The 21515-nt window shown below is 40.1% G+C and overlaps 1 protein-coding gene across 2 annotated transcripts; it reads left to right on the plus strand.

Annotated features, from left to right (window-relative positions):
* The first annotated feature begins 6 nt into the window (after positions 1-6).
* MTERF3 (mitochondrial transcription termination factor 3) lies at positions 7-20543 on the plus strand. 2 transcript variants are annotated; one of them, XM_010833479.1, is made up of 8 exons: positions 7-23; positions 3014-3362; positions 4873-5025; positions 9488-9677; positions 13975-14122; positions 14504-14575; positions 15941-16102; positions 20279-20543. In XM_010833479.1, exons 2-8 carry the CDS (start codon positions 3029-3031, stop codon positions 20471-20473), a joined length of 1254 nt encoding a protein of 417 aa, XP_010831781.1. In that variant the 5' UTR covers positions 7-23; positions 3014-3028; the 3' UTR covers positions 20474-20543. The 2 variants fall into 2 exon arrangements, with proteins under 2 accessions (XP_010831781.1, XP_010831780.1); XM_010833478.1 differs by lacking the exon at positions 7-23 and adding an exon at positions 1104-1123.
* Positions 20544-21515: the final 972 nt, after the last annotated feature.

Genomic DNA, 21515 nt, shown 5'->3' on the forward strand with positions numbered 1-21515 from the left:
GGACGGCGAAGGCCTGGCCACAGGTAAAGGGGGAGCGCTCCCTGCCCGGGGGGCTCCCGGTTCGGCCCCCCACCACCCTCCTCCTCCTCGGCTCTAGGCCGCGCCCCTGAACGGCGTGGCTCCGTAGGCCCTCGCGGCCCCGCTGAGGGTCAGCGATGTTGTTTTTTCCCCTTGGCGGGTGAGAAGGGCGCGCCGCGACGCTGGTGTGTTTAGCGCGCTTTTCCCGGGCGGTGGGGGCGTGGGGGAAACGCGGAAGGAGGTCTAGATGGTGAGGGGGACTTCCTCCGGAAGTTGGGTTTGGGGGAACCTAAAACGGATCTGGTAGAATGGCCGGGGAGGGGAGGGGTTGGGAGGTCAGGCCGTGTTCCCGAGGCCCCTGATTCCCAAACCGTCCTCCTCCCCATCTTTCAGTCTCCCGATCTAAGCCTCCCAGAGGTCGAAATCTTGCACCCTCGGCGAATGTATTTAAGCGCCAATGAAACTACTAAGGCGTACAGTGGAGAACTAGTCTATATGTGTTAGTGGACTTCAAATTTTACTTAAGGCTTTTGGCGTTTGACGCAGACGCCTTTACCAGATTTTAAGTATTTTGTAAGCAAATGAGTTCACCGTAGTTGCAACCGATTCATTTCTGCCCAGAAAACGTGGGAGCAGTGCGAGACTCTGGGCCTGGGGGATACAGAGTTTGAGACGGTGCATACAGGGATAAAGACAGACAGAGCCCTGCTGTCGTGAACTAACAATAATCGATTGTTAGAAGTATACACGGCGATGAAATGATGATGTAGCAAAGACAGTGCGCTTGTCAAGAAAAACAGAAGGATAAACATTATTTGTGTAAAGACCGTTTAATGAATATGGATAGAATGCAAAAGTTGATCTTTCTGATGTGGGGAGAGTTTTGTTTTTTGGGGTTTTTTTGAAGGATAATTGCTTTACAGAATTTTGTTTTTTTCTTTCAAACCTCAACATGAATCAGCTGTAAGTATACATACATTTCCTCCCTCCTGAACCTCCCTCCTGTCTCCCGCCCCATCCCACCCCTCCAGGTTGATACAGAGCCCCTGTTTGAGTTTCCTGAGCCATACAGCAAATTCCCTGTTGGCTATCTATTTTACAAATGGTAATGTAAGTTGCCATGTTGCTCTTTCCATACATCTCACCCTCTCCTCCCTTCTTTTGGGTAGAGCTTTGACTTGAGCCTGGCTCTAGAGACTTTGAAGTGAATCGGGGATTTCAGAAGTTTGATGGAGGACAGAATGCTTGAGAAGTCAGAACATTTTAGAGCTGAAGAATCGTCTTATTGTACCCATAAGCTTTTAAAAACTTGGCTTTTAAAGAATGGTTATTGAATCCCCCATCAGGGGCCAGTCGTGCTGAACCACCCTGAGAAACTTTTATCCTCAAGTAGCAGAATTGTGGTCTTCTGGCTTCCAACTGAATGCCCTTATGAGACTGCTGTGCAGGGAATGAATGTTGTAGCTCTGAGGAAAAACACGGCAGATTTGGAGGCTCATTTCCCACCAGAGTTTAACAAAAATCACTCATAAGGCTGCGTAATTACATTTTTCCTTTCTAAAATCATTTCAGAATGACAGGGAGACGTTTCACTTTTATATATTACTTTCAGGAGACTTCCCTAAACCGCAGATCTCCAAGAAGAGCTTAGACCCTGAAGCATTTATTTGGTCTAATGCCAAACATAAAACAAGCTGAAATTCAGTATGCTGCTGCTGCTAAGCCGCTTCAGTCGTGTCCAACTCTGTGCGACCCCATAGACGGCAGCCCACCAGGCTCTGCCGTCCCTGGGATTCTCCAGGCAAGAACACTGGAGTGGGTTGCCATTTCCTTCTCCAATGCATGAAAGTGAAAAGTGAAAGGGAAGTTGCTCAGTCGTGTCCGACCCTCAGTGACCCCATGGACTGCAGCCTACCAGGCTCCTCCGTCCATGGGATTTTCCAGGCAAGAGTACTGGAGTGAGTTGCCAGTGCCTTCTCCTGAAATTCAGTATGGAGAGAAACAAATCAAAAAGTTGTATGCAACAATTAAGTCCGAACTCATTTATGTTTGGTTGTGTAATCAGTGAATATGATGATTATTATATGGCTAACGTGTTGGGCATTTTCCACATGCTGGCCTCTCTGCTATATTTTAATGGATTGTCTTATATAAAAAATGCATCGTTTACCCTTTAATTAAGCTGGCTAAATATAAAAGTTATTTCCTGATTAAAAAATCTCTTTATAAACAACCACTTTTTCAGTCAAAATATACATATATCCATTTCTGGTTGCTTGTAATACATTTCTGTCTGTAATACATTTTGCTTATTAGTTTTGAACCCCACCCCACCCGTCCATTTTGAAAGTCTTTTTCTTTGTTCCTGCAGTCAAACAGAATTTGGTTTTGTTCAGTTCTCTTTTGAGGAGCAGCTTTACCTGTGAAATAATCAATAGTGTTCAACCCTGAGAATAAAGCAAGAAATGACCTTCTACAATGATAATATTTTGATGATTCATTTAAGACTAAGTAGAATTCTTCTTGTTTTTGTGACTAATGTACATACATAAAATGCATCTGAATAATTCAGTGTTATTTTGATCAGCAATCTGCTTCTCAAATGTCCTTCAAATCAAATTTCAAGAGCACTTAACTGCATCACCTTGTTTTCTTTAATTATTAACAGATTCAGCTGTAATTTTAATATTTACAGATGTTTGTTTTAAATGTTTTTCTCATGCCACTGATTTTGCTTTCTGTTTTTAAATTGTAAAGCATATCTTTATCTTTCCAGTTCAGAAGTTCCTGTCTTTTGGTTTGTAACTGAAACTGCCTTGTTTTTTGCTTTTCCCATGCTTAAAAACATCTGACCGCTTTAGTCATCTAAAGTAATAAACACCTTTTAAGCAGCAAAAGTAATTTCCAGTTTTATCTTTTTGTGGTTTGAATACTGTTTTAAATGTTTAAGTGAAATAAGTTTCTCTTTTTTGATGGTTATGTATTTCTTTTATAGGCAACTTTAAGAAAAATGGCCCTGTCAGCCCAACAGATACCCAGATGGCTCAACTCAGTTAAGTTGAGCAGCTTCATGACTGCTCTCCAACTCAGAAAAGGTTTTCAGAGACCAGGAAAAACATTGTTGTGTGGCGTTTTTGCTCAGCCCCATGCGTCCTCTGAGGATTGCTTTCTCCAGTGGGGTTTTAGGACTTACAGGACTTCCTCCATGTGGAATAGTTCCCAGTCTGCCAACTCAAGTAGGCGAGAGATTAATTGTGCCCAAAGCACTTTGCTTCCTTCCGTGAATGAGCCGCCACAGAAGACACAAAAGATGCCCGGCCTTGATTCTGAGCTGTCCCTAGAAGGTACTTTTTCAGCTTTCAGAAAACTCCCCTTTGCCTCACCCTGGTAGTTTGAACAAGCTACCTGTTTATATTTCGTTAGCCAATTTCAAGTCATACTTGGTGTCAGGAAAGAAAAGGAACAATCCACTTCTATTCATTTGCTTCTGTTACGTAATAATCTGCTTGCTTTTATTAGGCCTCTGACTTACTAAGAAAAAAGTTTTTAGATTAATATGTTTAAGATAGTTTTATAGCTATGCCAATAGCACTTGCTTTCTATGTTCTTTATTTAGATATTTTTAAAAGGTTTATTAGGATCTAATTTACCCTATTCTATATACCTAATTAGGGTATAATTTTACTCAAGTAAAAGTCATCCTTTTTGAGTATACAGTTTTATGAATCTTGACATCATGTTTTCAGTTCTGTAGTAGCCACCACAGTCAACAAATAGAACAAAAAGAACAACTAGAACACCCCAAAAAGCTCCCTCGTGTAAATTTTTTAAGTCACTCTTCTCCTGCCTGTGCTTCCCATTCTAGGAATATTCCTATGCAAGGAATACTTCACTACAGATGAGATAATGTTAGGTTAAGTAGATGATAAACACAAGTGAGCTGGGCGGTGAGGGCCGTGAGGGGAGACTGGCTGTGAGAAACGAGAAAGGGTAGAGATTAGAGACAGAAAAGTAGAACATAAAGTCAAGGCTCTGATTCCTCAGCCTCAGGCGGGTTACAGTTCCCAGGGTCTTTTACAGTGTGTTGGACTTGGATGCCTGCGTGCTAAGTCACTTCAGCATGACCAGCTCTTGGCGACCCTATGGGCTGTAGCCCACCAGGCTCCTCTGTCCATAGGATTCTCCAGGCAAGAATACTGGAGTGGGCTGCCATGCCCTCCTCCAGGGGATCTTCCCAACCCAGGGATCAAACCTGTGTCTCTTGTGTCTTCTGCATTGGCAGGCGGGTTCTTTACCTCTAGGGCCATAACAAAACCTCAGACTCAAGGCTGTACTAGAGAGGGTCACTTTGTGGCAAATGATTGGGGGTGATGAAAACAGAATCATAGAAATCCTCTTAAAGATATATTTGAGAATAATTTGGAGGAGAAAAGATCAGATCAAAATGACATTTCAGGATATGATGACTTTAATCCATACAGTGCAGGCTGGTAGAGTATGTTGTACTTTTGCCCGAGTTAACAAGCTATGGTAGTAGACTCAGTCTTTCTCAGAATGTACTATAGGTCATTAAGCATTCGTACCTGTTGACAAGTGAAGGAAAGGAAAGGAATTTTGTACAGGACTTCACCAACGAATTTCTTACTTTGGAGGAATAGTAGTGGTTATCTAAATAGTCTTAAGATTATCTCTTAGAAGGTAGAAAATATATGGAATTTTTAGATGTTTAACTCAGAAACGATGCCAAGATTTAAAAAGAAGCAAACTAGGCAAGAGACTGCCTTTGTAGAAAGAACATGTAAGTATACAGATTAGAAAGCTAACTTGCTTCTTTCCTACATCCTGGCCGCAAAGGACTGGATGATGTGCCTCCATTGTCCCCGTTGCAGCCGATTTCTGACGAGGAGGCTGTTCAGATTATCGCAGGCCCTCCATTGCCCCCGTCTTCAGTCACACTTCGAGACTATGTGGATCATTCCGAGACTCTGAGGAAGTTAGTGCTTCTAGGTAAGTCTAAGTAACCCACACATTTTTTTTGTTTTGCCTTACTTTTAAAATTAGCATTTCTATCTTTATCAAAGTACATGTACATGCCTAAAAGTCAAATAGTGTGAAAAGGCGTCCAGTGAAAAACCGTACTCCCAGCTTCATGCCTCCTGACCTGCATCCTGGACTATCTGCTTTTACAGCTCTTTCTATTGGTATTTAATCTCTAACTGCCCATGTAATCGCTTGTAGTGCTGTTGCTTGTTTCATCAGTTTTAGATATCAGTTAATCTCTTGCACACATGTACTTTTCCCCTTCATTCTCTTCAATTCTCCCAATAGGCTATATTAACAATTTTGGAAATAAATCATTAGTCACTGATCCCATTATAATTCTAAATATTGCTCACTGCTCTCTAGGAAGTGTGCTATGATTGTTTTTCTTCCTGTACAACCTTTCATTTTCTTGGAGTTAGTAATTACTTTGTTTTTTGTTTGATTCCCTTCTTTGAATTCTTTAGTTTTCTCTGAACTTTCGCACACCTTCCAGTGGCCGCTCAGGACAGTTTTTCCTAACCCTCTCAGATGATTTTCCCTCCATTTTCCTACTGCCCTGACCTTTCTCTGGAGCCCACTGTTCTGCTTTGGATGGCATCTCTAGGAGTGCTCTTGGACTACTAGTAAGGAGTAAAGGCAGCCAAGAGCTCTCCCTGCAAACTTTGATGAGTCCTCTTTTATTTTTCAATCTAGCACCTTATTGCAACTTTCTGCTTTTCCTGTTATCTCTGCATCTGGTGTTTCTCTTATTCTATATTCCCAGATAATGAACTGAGGGATTGAGAGGAACAGGATAGGCGGGATTATCACAGTCCCATCTGTTTCTCTCATGTCTTGGTTACTGCCTTAGTTTTCCGGAAAAAGGAGCTACCTAACTTGATAGTCCTCCTTTGAGCAGTTTTCCCTGGTACTCTCTCTAATATTAGTGCTCTTTCTAAAATGCGGATCTGGCTGTGTCAGTGACCTACTTGAAATCCTTCTGAGCTCTTCCTGGTCTGGCCCTTGCTCACCCCTTCAGCTCCACTTGCCCACCACTCCCCTCCTTTTTGTTTGGCCAGGTCTGACAACTGGAGAACTTAACTCAAGTTCAAGTGACTTCCCAAATGTCTTCTCTGACCCTTCAGACAGAGTGACTCTCCTCTAGGTGTCCCCCCCGCTTACCTCAGTCTGGACACTAAGAACACCTTTATAATTGTTTACACATCTGTCCCTGTAGAAGTTACTCGGATGTATAGGGAATGGCTTTTGTTCTCAAGAAGCTTCAGGTCTTCAGAAGCATCTAAATAATAATGGAAATCCAAAAACGAAAGGTACAGTGATAAATTCCACATAAAAGATACAAATAAAGTCTTCTGTGGGTTCAAAGGAGAGAGAAAGATGACATCTGCAAGCAGGGAAGCCCAGGACGTCCTCGGCCTTGGGAGAGGTCCCACGGGAAGGGCATGTGGCCCCTACCTTTGAGTAATCTTCAGTATACTTAGAGTTTTGAAATATGTTTCAGCCATTCCTTCATCTGTATGCTGATCCTTCAACAGCACGTCCTGGCAGTAACTTAAATGACAGTGCCCCAGAAGGATCCACGATCCCATTGTTACATAGTATTTTTTTTTTTTAAATTGAAGTGGGTTGCCATTTCCTTTTCCAGGGCATCTTCCCGACTCAGGGATCCAACCCATGTCTCCTGCCTTGGCAGACGGATTCTTTACCACTGAGCCACCCAGGAAGCCCCAGTCGTGTTTTTGAGGACCCAAGTGTCCTGGTTCTTCCTCTGCATCTCAGATCTGTTTCCTGCCCTTCTCTGCTTGTTCTGTATCCCAGGAGGCTCACCTCTGTGCTCAGGCTCCTTCGTCAGCTGGCTTCTGAGCAGCTTTAGTCGTGGGAGGCACATGCAGGAGGAGGGGGACGGCAGGTGGGAGCATTTTTTCTCTGTCCCTTCCCTGTCTTGGGTCATGTAACTGCCTTGCTCCATGGCAACAGCTCCTACTGAGAGCAGCCCTTGCCTAATAGCTTGCAGCTCCCTCTGGGTTCACAGGAGACTCCCGCCTCCCTGTCTCTCTAGCACTAAGGATGCCCTTGTTTATTCCCGTAACTCTGCTCACATCACTGTACAGAGTCCCTTCATTAAAGTTTTTTCATTTGAACTTGCTCGGGCAACCTCTGTTGCCTGCCAGATGCTGGCTGATACACAGAGTGTGTGTAACCAAACTGAACTGATGGGTCAAAGCCAACTTAGGGCTGTGGTCACCTAGAAGTTAGCATCATGTATTATTCATTCTTTATATCCACAGAAGTTGCCTGGTCCATAAGAGGCATCAGTGACTATTTTTTTTCAAGTTAATGAAATCGTTGAGTCAGCCCACGTGATTTGTGCTGACAGCGGTGTGCCCTCCTGGTGAGACTCTGCCCTCCTTTTGCTGTTAAGAAGCAGCTTTTGAGGAATTTGGTTTCAGCACAGTCAGGGCCTGACAGGTCATGCTGAGCGAGGCACTGGAGCACACGTCAACTGCAATACTGAGTTAAACTGAAGTCCAGACCCTTGATGTGATTTTTAAAGCGTACCTTCCCACATTTATCACAAATTTTTGGAACTGTGTTTAAATAAGATAGTTTAGTGGTAAATAAATAAGATAGTTTCTATCTTATTTATCCACCCACCCAGTAATTTAAAATCTTTTTCTGTTAGTACAATTTTTAAAATTATACTATAGAAAAATTACATCTAGTTATTAAAACTGCAGCTATTAAGGAGAAAGAACCTAACCTCCTCTCCATCTCCAGTCTCACTTTATGAAGGTAACCACCATCACCAGTTTGTTGAGTAGCTTCTTCATCTTTTTCTAAGCAAATGCATATATTACAGAAAGCCATGCAGTAGGTCTCATGTCCTCATGTAGTCAAACTTACTATTATTTTTTTTTAAGTCTGTGTTTTCTTCTAATAATTTTAGAGTTAGTATATATTTAGAGTCTTAATCTATCTGAAATTAATTTTTGTATCAGCTATAGAAGGAATTAATAATTACTTTTCAAATATATAGCTAGATGTCATATTGTGTTTTAATGAACAGTCCATCTTTTCCCCCACTGATTTTAAATGTTATTATTTGAACACTCGATTTTTAGTTCATCTTGGATCTGTTTTTAGTCTTCATTCTGCGTGTATGTGTGTTTGTGTAATCTATTTTTCTGTTAATTATCATCATATCAATGCCTGTTTAATGTCAAGAAGTTTGGGTTTAGAATGACATTTGGATCTAATACATGGAATTATAGACACCATTTTTAAAAGTGCTTTTATTTCATTGCATTTATATTTAAGACTGTAAAGTTACATCTAGAAAACAGTTTGAGAGCTACTTTTTAACCTGAAGAAATATTTTTAAGAATATAAAGTTTAAAAAAGAAAAAGAATATCTAAATAAAATTATACCTTATTATCTCATGTTTACGATAAGGAATGCTGCTAAGTTTCTTCAGTCGTGTCCAACTCTGTGCGACCCCATAGACAGCAGCCCACCAGGCTCCCCTGTCCTTGGGATTCTCCAGGCAAGAACACTGGAGTGGGTTGCCATTTCCTTCTCCAACGATAAGGAATAGGCCTTTCCTATTCATGTTTGATTTTTTTTTTTAATCAGATAAAAAGGAAAATCAGAGAATAAAATACTCAGTTTTAATGAGAATTTTGAATCAAAAGTTACTTTGATTCCCTGCTTAATTGAGGTGGACATCTAATTATATCCATAACCAAAGTCCAATAACTTGCTTTCTCCCTCTTCTGACTTCCTCTCCTGTCCCTTGTCTCATTTGCTTAGACTACCTCAGATTCTGAGACCTTGTGAAGGTGGAAGGTGGTGTACTTTCTGCTTCACTGTTACTTGAGAACTGTATATTTCATGAGCTGTTTCATGAGCTCCTTCGAGGCTCTTGTCTTTATGCTAAAGACAATATGAATAAAAAAATATGAGTAAAGTGAGTAAGACATAGGGTTTGCTTTTGTTCCTCCTGTGGAGGGATTAATAAACCAATTTTTAAAATAATGCTTATAACTAAAATGATAAACTTCAAAGAAAGTAGCAGTTCATGGGGCTTGTTAGCCTGCAGAATGATCAGTGAAGCAGTTACCATGGAGATCAGTAAGGGCTCATAAGCACCCTGCAAATAGTATCCAAGAACCCTTAGATGTCGATGATGATGGATAGAAATTTAGCCCCAAATGCACTGTTTTCCTTTATACATGACTTTGAAAGAAATACTAGCTTTTAATGTATTTTTATTTCTGCAACCAAATTAGAAGTTTCTGTTGGCCTGACTCAGGTCTCCTTTGGGCAGGTCGTTTACCTTCATCAGTAATTTCTGTGTTTCTATACATGACGTTTAATGACTCAGCCACACAGGTATCTTCACACAGGGTTTGTCATTTATTCCAGGAGTGGATTTATCCAAGATAGAAAAACATCCCGATGCAGCCAACCTCCTCCTGCGACTGGATTTTGAAAAAGACATTAAGCAAATGCTCCTGTTTCTTAAAGATTTGGGCATAGAGGATACCCAACTGGGACCATTCCTGACAAAAAACTACGCTATTTTCTCTGAAGACCTTGAAAATCTGAAGACCAGGTAGGGCTGTTAGACTGATTTTCACATAACTCAAGAAGGGGCTGTGAAGAAATAACATGCGTAAGTTATTTTTTTAAGTCTCAGCAGCATAAGGATCTGCTGACATAATGAATGTGAATGTGACTTTCTGTTACGGACCTTCTTTGATCAGAATTAAGTATCTAGGGACTTCTGTGTGCTCCCAATGCAAGGGACCCGGATTCAATCCCTGGTCAGGGAGCTGGACCCCAAGTGATGCAACTAAAGATCCTGCATGCTGCAGTGAAGGTCAGAGATCCCATGTGCCTCAATTAAGACCTGGCGCAGCCAAATAAATAAATACTTAAAAAAAAATTAAGTATCCAAATTACTTCTTTTGTTCAGCTACCCATTATTATTTTTATGCTTTCAATTTTTTGCTAAGCCACTACTTTGCTGTTTCTCTCTGGAAACTGGGATAAGTTTTTTTTTAATCCATTAACAAATGGCTGAATTATCTGAGAGCACACTTAAGATGTGAAAGCCTCATCTCTTCTATTGTTCTTTCTGGCCAATGTTGGATGGTAGATATTTAACCTTCTTTTGGCAAATACTGTATAATTTGCTTAGTTGCTTCTGTCAGTTGGCTATTTTGGTTTTTCCTTTTTTTTTTTTTTAATAGCGCTCTTATAAATATCTGTGTACTTCACTCAATATTCAAGGAATTTATTGAATTTGTGAGAATTGATACAGTCAGGTACTATTGACCGGTGAGGTGAGAATCCTGCTGGGCATTGGCAACGTCACAGAGAGTAAGACAGAGTCTGGGTCTTTTAAGTTCACATCTTGGATTTTTCATCACTCCGACCTCATCAGGTTTTCCCAGACTCACTGCGTGAGAGCACTGTTCACTAAGCTGCCCAAATTGGAAATACTGGTATTAACTTGGACTTCTCGTCTTTTATCATCCACATCTAAGAAATAACCAAGGTCTGTTGGTTCTGTTTGTATCGCTCTCAAATCTTAATCTTCCCTTTGAATACTTGACCTCGTGTCCCCGTTATCTCACATGAAGAATGCCACAACCTTCTCCTAACTAATCTGCCTCTCATCTTCTCACCCAGACCGTTCTCACACCGGTTTCGGAGAGCTCCATAGTTCCTTGAAGGTCTCTGAGTTAGGAAAAAACAGAACAACAACAAAGAAACATATTTCTTACATAATTATTCTTTAATAATTTGAGCCCTTACTATATAAGCAAGGCATTTAGAGATGTCCTCTCTCCCTTCATGTGACTTAAGAGTCTGTGTAACGCAGACAGGCTGTTACAGTTCAGAAGTCAGAAGGAATGGAAATGTTTCTCAGGGACTCAGTCTGACGGGGCCAGCTCTGCTCCTGACTGTCTGGAACACTCCTCCTCTCCCCGTGTAAAAACCAGCTTGCCCTTTCGCTCAGGATGTAGTCCAAGGAAGAGTACATCCCAAGAGGTGGAGATCACTGGGAACCATTTCAGAGGCTGCCCAATGCACCTTTATTATTTATATCCTTGGGCGAGGCAGAGAGAGGTTAAATAATCTGCCCTAGATACTCCAGCCAGTCCAAGTGGCAAAGCTGAGATTCAGATCCACTTAGTCTAACTACAGAGTCCTCGCTACTGTACTGTACTGCCTCCCTACTTTTAATTCTATGAAAGAAGCATACATTTAAAAGGAGGTTGAGTTAACTTGCTCAAGATCATACATACACACATGAGAATAACAAAGATTATTTTCATATACAGAGTATAGTCTAATTATACAGTTCCTAAACCTGGCTGTCAAACTGGAACATTCTTTAAAGAATTACTTGGAATTTTTTAATAGGTTATTTACCACATAAATTACCACTTAAAGGCGATACAATGAAAAGTAAGCTTCTCCTAGAAGAGGCAAAGGTATAATCTTTTTTTGAACTTAGCTTCTGGCTCTGGTATGTACAGATTTATTTTCTAGAATTTCTGTGATTGCACTGACTACATACATTTGTTTGCTTTTCAATGAAGAGAATTTGAAACATACTAAAGAGTTGGTTGATTGTTTTTAAGAATTTTCAAATGAATGGTGTGCATTTAAGTTAGTAGAATTTTTTTTTTTTTGGCTGGGCCTTGTATCTTAATTTTTTATTGGAAAAGTTATCCCAGTAGATAACAGTTTCAATAAGGTTTTTTAATCAGATGTTGGTCTCTCCTGTGACCAAAAAAAGAAAAAAGTTGTAATTGTCCTTTCCAGCCTACTTATTTCTATTCCTCATCAGCCTTGCAAGACCTGTCTAGATAGGCAGGTGCTATTATCAGGTTTTTTGTTCAATTAGCTAAGAATATCTTATCATACACCAGCATGTATGTGTGTCTGTATGCACTCATATACAAGAGCGCACACACACACAGATGGTAGCATTTATACAACTACGCTGCACCTCAGATTCTTAACTTTATTTCAGAGATAGATTTTTATTGGCTCTTCCTATTCTTTTTAACCCTTTTTCGGTTCATGCTACAGATCTGTCTAGTCCTGTTTTGGTAAACACAGTGGTTATTTTCTAGTCTTTACTGTCACAGAGAAGCTGCAGCGACTCCCCTTTTATAGAAATCATTTCACACATATCGGTATATATCTGTAGAACTGCTAGGTCAAAGGGTATATGCATTTATAATTTTAATAGACAGATTGCCCTTCACGTAGGCTTTCCCGTTTACACTCCCACCAACAGTGTACATGTGTGCCAGCTTCCTTATTATCCTCATAATATAGTGTCATTGAGCTTTATAATTTCAGTTCATTGTATTGATAAAAACATTACCTTGTAGTTTTGGGAATGATGTTTAGACCATCAGATGTTTGAAGGATCTTTTCATATGTTGAATGTCTGTTTACATTTCCTTTTCTATAAATTATATGTGTCCTTTACCATTTTTAATTGGGCCTTTTTCTTTTTTTTTGGTAAGCATTTTTTGATGCATTAACAAAATTAGTTCTTTATGACATGTTGTAAATATTTTTCCCAAACTGTCACTTGTCTGACTTGGTTGGTGAATTTTTTTTTTTTTTTTTTTTGCTTTGCATTTAAATTTTTGTGTAGTTTTATCAATTTTTTTCCTCTCATCTCCTCTAAGGGACTGGTTTAAAGGAATAATAGTCATTTAGTGTAAAATATAAGTTCTGATACATGGTATAAAAATATCATAGTCATTAGGGTTAGGCATGCCTGGGTTCAAATTTCAGCTCTGTCATTAATTAGCTAGCGGCCTAAAACAAGTTATTTAACTTCTCTTATTCTGTGTTTCTTCAAATGCAATGTGGGAAATTTATCTGGCTTACAGGGGTTTGTTTGTTTTTCTGATGAGAATCTAACAAAATAATGTCCTAGAATATTTGAGGCATTTAAACTGGTTTTCACTATGTTTATAGATTTTAAAAATCAATAATGTTACTTTATAGTCATACTTTCTGGACTTTACTGCCTTATTTTGGTTCCCAGAAACAGCAGGAAATTTCTCAGTTGTTAACAAATTACATACTAAAGACTATAGTGAAAATTATTTATGGAAATACATTCTAAGAATTCTCTGGCAGTTTAGGACTCCGTGCTTCCACTGCTTAGCTCCCTTCAGGGAACTAAGACCCTAACGACCCTAACGCCATGAGACAATGAGACAGCCAAAAAAAAAAAAATTCCTCTTTCCAGTCTTAGCCACATGCTTGATGATTTTTCTTTGTAAAAAGAGTTCTAAATCTCTTCTTAATTTCTGTTTTCTATTCTTAGCAAAAAAAAATTCTAAAACAGAAGCTATCTCTCTTTTTTTTTTTAACCAACCAGTAAAACAAGTCAGATTAACTGAAAAGCGAATCTGTTTGTTAGTGGATTTCAGAAATATTTTCTGTTTCAAATTATAAATGGAAAAGCTGGATGGGTACTTGTTTTGTTTTAATGTGTGCGTGCTTGCTCAGTTATGTCCGACTCTTTGCAACCCCATGGACCATAGTCCGCCAGACTCCTCTGTCCATGGAATTCTCCAGGCAAGAATACTGAACTGGGTTGCCATTTCCTTCTCTGGAGGGTCTTTCTGACCCGGGGATTGAACCCGCATTTCTAACACCTCCTGCATTGGCAGGAAGATTTTTTTTACCAGTGTGCCACCTGGAAAGCCATTTAGTTTAACCATATTTGAGTCATTATTATAGAATGTTTTTGCTTAAACTTTTTTTTTGGTTTGTGAATGCTTTAAAAACAGTTGTTACTTTCGAAGGTAGCAAGACACTAGTAAATATTTACGATATGTGCATGTATTTTGTTTCTCTAGGGTGGCTTATCTACAATCAAAAAATTTCAGTAAGGCGGATATTGCACAGATGGTCAGAAATGCACCATTCCTTCTGAGTTTTTCAGTGGAGAGATTGGATAACAGACTGGGATTTTTTCAGAAAGAACTTAAACTTAGTGTGAAGAAGGTAAAAGAGAACTGAAGAATTGTATGTTTCCATGTCAGCTACATTTAGTAACTGTTAAAGCTCATGTTTCTAACTGATGCCTGGCCCCTATGAATTCTATCAATGCCTGGTATTTTCTGTACAAGAATGGATTACCTTACTAGGTTAATGATATTGCTATATCATCTTATGATAATTCCATCAAGTTTCTTCCTTAACTATTATTTTGAGCGTTTGTGTTTTTTCCTCAAACAGTAATAAGTGTTTGTATTTCTGGGCTCCTTAGCATTTCTTTCCTGGGTCATATCTTAAATTTTACTTTTACATCTTAGTTATGCCTTATTTTTTCCAAACTAGTTGAATGTGCATGTATATTAATAATAGGTTATTTTCTAACTGTAGACTAGAGATCTGGTAATTCGTCTCCCAAGGCTACTAACTGGAAGTCTGGAGCCCGTGAAGGAAAACATGAAGGTAGGACAATAACAAGGTTTGGAGAAACCTGCTTCTGAAGTGTGTGAGTCCTCTGAAGGGAATGGGTTTTGCTCTCATCAAAGAAAACCAGACTGTAAAAGAAGGTATTTCTAAGAAGGTGGACCTAGGAAATAGTATGATAAATATACTGCAGGCGGTTTATTTTAGTTTATAATTTTTTCACATATTGAGCAGGTGTTACATGAGTAAGTTGCATTGCAGACACTGGTACCGTAGTCCTAGAAGAGCAGGTTAGGCATCTGGGTGGGACCTGGAAGCCACTTCCTTTGCCCAGGATGAGGGTCTGTGTTGTTGTCCCCTGGGTGGGAGGCGAGTGGCGGTGTCTGGAGCTTCTTTGCAGAGGGTAGTGCCCGCACATGGCTGTGCCAGGACCCAGCTCTAGTTCCATCAGAGAACACACCAGACACTCTACTGCTGTGTAGAACCAGGGGCAGCTGACTTGTTAGTGTCCCACAGCGGTCATGGGATTTGAAATTATTATATAAGGCCTATTTGCTGAGGTGCCTAAAGTGTTCAGTACTCAGCTGTTGAAGAAATTTGTATTGAGCTTCTGCCCATGTTCTTTTTCGGGGAGACAGTCCCTGCCGTTGTGGAGTTCACAGTCCAGTGGAGGGGGGTCGCCTGCAAAGTGATGAGAGCGATGGATGGTGGGGAAGCGTAGGATACTCTGAACGCACACAAAGGACCTATCCCACATTGGAGTATTTTTTTATTTTTTTGAATCATCTCTGGAATTTTGACATGTAACATTTCCAGATGACATGATTAGGAGTGTGCTTGGGAGCAGAGGCTCAGAAAGCACTTTGATAATCTTCCTGCCAGTCTATGTGGTGTAGGGTCCATACAGATAACCTGACCAGGCCTCCGGTGGGCACTGTTCCTCTGTCTTGTAATTATGATAGCTGCTTTGGTGAGCTTCATGATGGTCATCAGGGCTGTGAGTAGCTCCTCCTCAAGAGAGAGGTTTAAAATTCAGGTTACCCCAGAAGCAAGTAGTCATGAACCGTTACGGGCGTTGGCATAGCCATCTCCAGATTTTAATGTCCTTTAATTTTGAAAGAATTAATGTGTCTTCTGGCATGTTACCAAAATAACTATTTGTGTTGGTGATTCATGGGCTTCCCTGGTAGCTCAATGGTAAAGAATCCACCTGCCAATGCAGGAGACACAAGTTTGATCTCTGGGTCGGGAAGATCTCCAGTATTCTTGCCTGGGAAATCGTATGGACAGAGAAGCATGGAGGGCTACAGTCCACGGGGTCTGTAAAGAGTTGAACTCAACTTAGGGACGGAACAAAAACAAACAATGACTTTTGTGCTTCATCACAACTCTACTTTCTTTTAGGTTTTTCGGCTTGAACTAGGTTTTCAGCAGAATGAAATTCAACACATGATCACCAAGATCCCGAAGATGCTGACTGCAAATAAAAGGAAACTTACCGAGACTTTCGACTACGTGCACAACGTGATGCGCGTGCCCCACCACGTCATCGTCAGGTTCCCGCAGGTGAGGCGCTCACAGCTCTGCCCTGAAGAGCTGCCGCCACCCCTCGTCCAGAACTTGCACAAGCGCACCATGCTCTCGGCTTGTGAAAAGCCGCCCATGCTGTTTGTGAAGGAATCAGACCAAACACAGTCGAGTTCTGAGAGCTGTATTAAGGCCATATTTTTTTTTTTAATTTATTTTAATTGGAGGCTAATTACTTTACAATATTGTAGTGGTTTTTGCCATACATTGACATGAATCAGCCACGGGTGTACATGTGTTCCCCATCCTGAACCTCCCTCCCACCTCCCTCCCCATCCCATCCCTCAGGCACATCCCAGTGCACCAGCCCTGAGCACCCTGTCTCATGCATCGAACCTGGACTGGCGACCTATTGCACATATGGTAATACACATGTTTCAGTGCTATTCTCTCAAATCATCCCACCCTTGCCTTCTCCCACAGAGTCCAAAAGTCTGTTCTTTACATCTGTGTCTCTTTTGCTGTCTTGCATATAGGGTCATCATTACCATCTTTCTAAATGCCATATGTATGCATTAATATACTGTATTGGTGTTTTTGTTTCTGACTTACTTCTTTCTGTATAATAGGCTCCAGTTTCATCCACCTCATTAGAACTTATTCAAATGCATTCTTTTTAACAGCTGAATAATATTCAATTGTGTATATATACCACAGCTTTCTTATCCATCCGTCTGCCGATGAGCATCTAGGTTGCTTCTATGTCCAAGCTATTGTAAACAGTGCTGTGATGAACATTGGTGTACACGTGTCTCAATTGTGATTTCCTCGATGTGTATGCCCAGCAGTGGGATTGCTGGGTCGTTTAAGGCCATATTTCTTTTTGCCCATCTTTGTATCAAGACCACAATCTAGTAAATGTAATAACGGGATTACTTGTGAGAGAGAAGGGCACCCATATACATCTCTGGAGGAAAAATAAGCGATGAATCTGTTTCTCTGTGGTTTGCACCTAGTCTTCATTCGGCCTGTTGGAATCTAATGTGTTCTCTCCTGTACGCTTCTCTATTCACATGGAAATAGATCACTTCCCTTAAAGATTTTTTTCCTTTCTAAATGTATTCACAGTCTGCCTAAATCCATTAGTTAACAAGCCATGTTGTAATGATCTCCTATCAAAGCATGTAGTTCTTAGCTCCAGTTAGTCATCATGCCAACACCATAATTATGTTTTCTAAGCTGATCAGACTTTCCTGTTCTTTAGCTGGTGAGTGACATTATCTGCTTGTTCAGAAGAATGTTTCTTTGAAAGCAGGTCTTGTCTGATTTATACACTGCTAAATTCCCTGCACCTGGAATTAGAAGGGACCAATTAGTAGGTACTGGATAGATATCTGTTGAACAAATGAATGAATCTAATGAAAGTCATCCTTCTTTCCTATTTGGCATGTGAATAGACACTCAGTGAGTATTCATTGGATAAATGAAAGATTGAATTGCATTAAAGTGATTCCTCCATTTGCTACATGTGTTCTCAATGAAAAGGTGGGAAATGAAACATGACTTTAATACAACTCTCAGAACTAGCCTGCATTAGGTACAGTTTCCTCACAAACAACATTTATTTACCTATCATATTTCACTGTGAATGGGCCCTTAATAGAGAATTTTTGTTTCATCAAATGCATGAGTATTCATTATAAAAAGTGTTAGAAGCCTGCAGGGGTGCAAATTTGACTTTATGGAACCATCATAATGTAAGTAATCTTCAACTAAAAAGCAATAACAGTTTTCCACTTGGTTGATAGATAATTCTGTGACAGCAGAGCATGATAAGAGAATGTGATTTGAGGATGTAAAAATCAGTCATGGTCTGTATTCTCATGGAACTTGTAATCTAGTGTGGAAAACAGGTTTTTAGAATGTAAATTGCTTTACATTATGTTAGAGTCTTAGCTAGATACCATATACAGCTATTGATTTAATTCAGGAGAGGCAGGAAGATCTTAGAAATAATAACAGCTATTGATTGCTTATTTACTATGTGCCAGCTCTGTCTCTACTGCTTTACTTGTATGTATTCATTTAATCTTCACAGCAGCCCATATGAGGTAGGTAGTAGTATTGTCCCTACTTCCCGAATGAAGAAATTAAGCATACAGAGATTCAGTAGCTTGTCCAGGGTTACCCAGGTAACAGGGGCCAGAGCTTGGATTAGAACCCTGGCAGTCAGTTTGAAAACCCGTGCTCTCACCTGAGATCTGCTGCTCTAAGGAGTGACATTTGAGTTGTCAGTAGAATGAGTTGGGTTTAACAATGGACAGAAACCTTGCAAGTAGAGAAAAATATTAGCTTGACTAGATACATCAAAATCTGTTGTTTAAAAACAAAGATTTTTTTTTAGGTACCCCAGATCCTAGCTTCTGAGAAGCCCGGTTATAGATGTGTGGCTTTCACATTGGGAGGATTCTCAGACTCCTACGTAGGATTTTTTTTTTTCTCCCTTTAAAAAAAAAGCTTCATTAATGGAAACATAGACTAACTGACAGCCAGTACTGTGAGGGAACTGATGTAGACTTAAAATTTTTGGCTGGTGCTTTAAAAACTTAGTGGTAGGAAACAGTTTTCTCATGCAAATAACAGTGCTGGTTGGTACATAATTTTATGATTAATTGAAAATGGAGAAGCACTTCTAACTTTAAAACTACGGTTAATTTAGTCATTTCAGAGCAGTGACCATGGAAGGTAAAAGGTAACAAAAGCAGTGAGAGTAATAACAAGGAAGAAATAACTTTTAGGAACTAGGCTTATCCCTTATTTCTCCTCTTTCCTTATGGGTTTCTGTGAAGGCAGAGCTGAAGTCCATGTTGGGGCAGAAGGGGATCGAGAGAGAGAAAAAAACTTCAGCAGTGACTTTTGAACTTGAAAGAGCCTACAAATCTAAATCGATCATAATGAATTCACTTTGAACCACCGGGAAACTAATATAGTTATCTAGTCATAAGCTGTATAATTGCCTCAAAGCGTTACTGTATTTAGGAAATGAATAATAGTTTGGGAGCTTCAGAGTCATGTGTGGTCTTGTCTGTATGTTGTGTAAGCTGAGAGTGACTGGAAGAGTCATATTTAAGAAACATCTAAACGCTTCTTATGTCTTTTGAGCAATAATAACACGATAATCAGAATGCAGTTGCCACACTGAAGGCAGAGTAGCGCATAATTTGTTTCTGCAGAGAGAGAAAAAGATGTTCCAAAAGCAAGCCAATCTCATGTTGAGTTAGCACACTGTACTTTTTTTGGCCACTGTTCTCAAAGTTCTTTAGTTTTCAACACTCATTTTTCACGATGTCCTTGCCAAGTGATCTACTATTATTTTGTTTCCACTTGAATATAAACAGACTCTTGGAGTTTATGTGCCATGTGGAGTGTCCCCAGTGCATCTGAAATACAGTCACGGGAAGGACCTGAGACCCAGTAGGAAATGTAGTTCACTGGGCCTTGCCAGGGAGCCTCACAGATGTCTCTTTAGCTCAGGGCTCCATTCAGGTCTGGCCAGATCTTGCAATTCCCCCATCTTCCTTGCAGCTGGCTTTACAGATTTAGCCTGCTTCTAACTCTTTTTAAAATTACTGTATTTACCCCATTCCTCAGGAGTTTTAACTCCAAAGCAGTTAAGTTACTCCCCTGAAGTCCAGGTTCATTTCATTTTAATACCAGAGGGAGCAACAGGAATTTCAAAGGAAAGAAAGGGAAATAGGGAAGCTTCCCAGATTGTGAAATCTTACCCAATTTTTCATGCCATAAAGCACCATCTCTTACTTTGGTTCTTCAGCTTGGCAAGCATCAGAATCACTTGGAGGACTTGTGGGCCCCACTCTCAAAGTTTCTGATTTAGTAGATTTGGGGTGGGACCTTCGGGTTTGCTTTTTAAACAGCTCCTCTGGTCTCTCCAAATAAGTCTGGTCTTTGCCTACAGTGCAGCGCTTTATTATTTTAGAATTGTTCTGAATATTAGTTTTGAGTTCCTAATTTTTAATCATAATTTCTTAGTAGAAGCCAAAGTGTTTAAACCCTCTAGCATTTACCGTATTTATTGAACATGTGGTTAATTCTTTATATTTGTTAATCTATTAAACTGTTTAGCCAGATAAACATTTTAATAGTTCATATTTTAGTATGCAGTGTTTTTTTTTTAACTCTTTTTTTCTTTTCTAGGTATTTAATACAAGGTTGTTTAAAGTCAAAGAAAGACATTTGTTTCTTGCCTATTTAGGAAGAGCACAGTATGACCCGACAGAACCTAACTACATCTCTTTAGACAAATTGGTATCTGTGCCTGATGGAATATTTTGTGAAGGGATGGCCAAGGCATCAATACAAGACTTCGAGAAATTCTTAAAAACTCTTTAGTTTTTGATGAATGTTAAAATGTAATAATGTAAAGTGAATGTATATATGAATAAATATATTTTTAAATAAATGCTTCAGACCTCTTATAAATTTGGGGACACTTCTGATAGATGCTTCTTCCAAGTTTCTGGTGACTTAACTCACATTTGACTCAACCATTTCCTTCCTTCTTGGGAAAGAGAACTAAAATGCAAGCTTAGAGAAAGGGAGGCTGTTTACCAGGCTGGTGTGCTGTCCTGGTGAAGGCGGGCACAGTGGAGGATTTTCTTTCTTGTTTTCAAGGTCTTTTAAAATCGTTTCATCACAAGACAGCTCTATTTTCTTTGACCTGTTAGGAGTTCAGAGCATGCCATATTATCCATCTAGTATCTACTACTCTCTTAGATTTTGCTACAGAATAGATTCGATTTTGGTTTATCTGCACCGTTACATTCCTGAGCAAAGAAAGATATTGAAAGTTGCCCACAGTTGGCTACTGAGAATCTGGAAAGAAAAAGGGATAGGAAAGTCATCTCAAGGACAGCAATGAGATGTAGTACAAGGCCACATAACAAACCTTTGTCTTGTGGCCAGGGTATAAAGATTTAGCATGAAATGATGCTTTTTTTTTCCTGTTTCCCATCTAGACATGTGATCCTGGGCACAGGATCTGATTATTTGTGAGATGAGGCATCATGGCTTCAGGTGTCTGCCTTAGGATCACGAGACTGTTGACGCTGGTGCCCCCAGGAAGCCACACTGGTATTTGCGCTCCCATTGTAGTCCACTCCCACACTGACTCAGGCAGCGCGTTCTGGTCTCTCTGGTTCATGGAACATGTGTACATCTGTGCTTGTCCACGTGGAACCCTGAGCCAGGATGGAAAAAGTCTGATGATTCTAGTGGAGAAATGAGGTGGAATAAGATCCCTGACCACACCTCAGTTGTCCCAGCTCTAACCCCTGAGCACCACAGAAGGGAGTGAAGAGGCCATCTTGGGTATTGCAATCTCAGCAAGGTCCACATGGAGCAGAACTAGGAGCACCGGTGTTTTAAAACAACT

The sequence above is a fragment of the Bison bison genome, unplaced genomic scaffold (assembly GCF_000754665.1).
Source record: "Bison bison bison isolate TAMUID 2011002044 unplaced genomic scaffold, Bison_UMD1.0 scf7180017863702, whole genome shotgun sequence".
In the NCBI taxonomy this organism is placed as follows: Eukaryota; Metazoa; Chordata; class Mammalia; order Artiodactyla; family Bovidae; genus Bison; species Bison bison.

What these genes read in the sequence shown, in the direction of transcription:
- MTERF3 (XM_010833478.1), top strand. An exon ending in TTCTGAGCTGTCCCTAGAAG is followed by an intron (nt 3,363 to 4,872) that starts GTACTTTTTCAG and finishes CTGGCCGCAAAG; the next exon opens with GACTGGATGATGTGCCTCCA. An exon ending in CCGTGAAGGAAAACATGAAG is followed by an intron (nt 14,576 to 15,940) that starts GTAGGACAATAA and finishes ACTTTCTTTTAG; the next exon opens with GTTTTTCGGCTTGAACTAGG.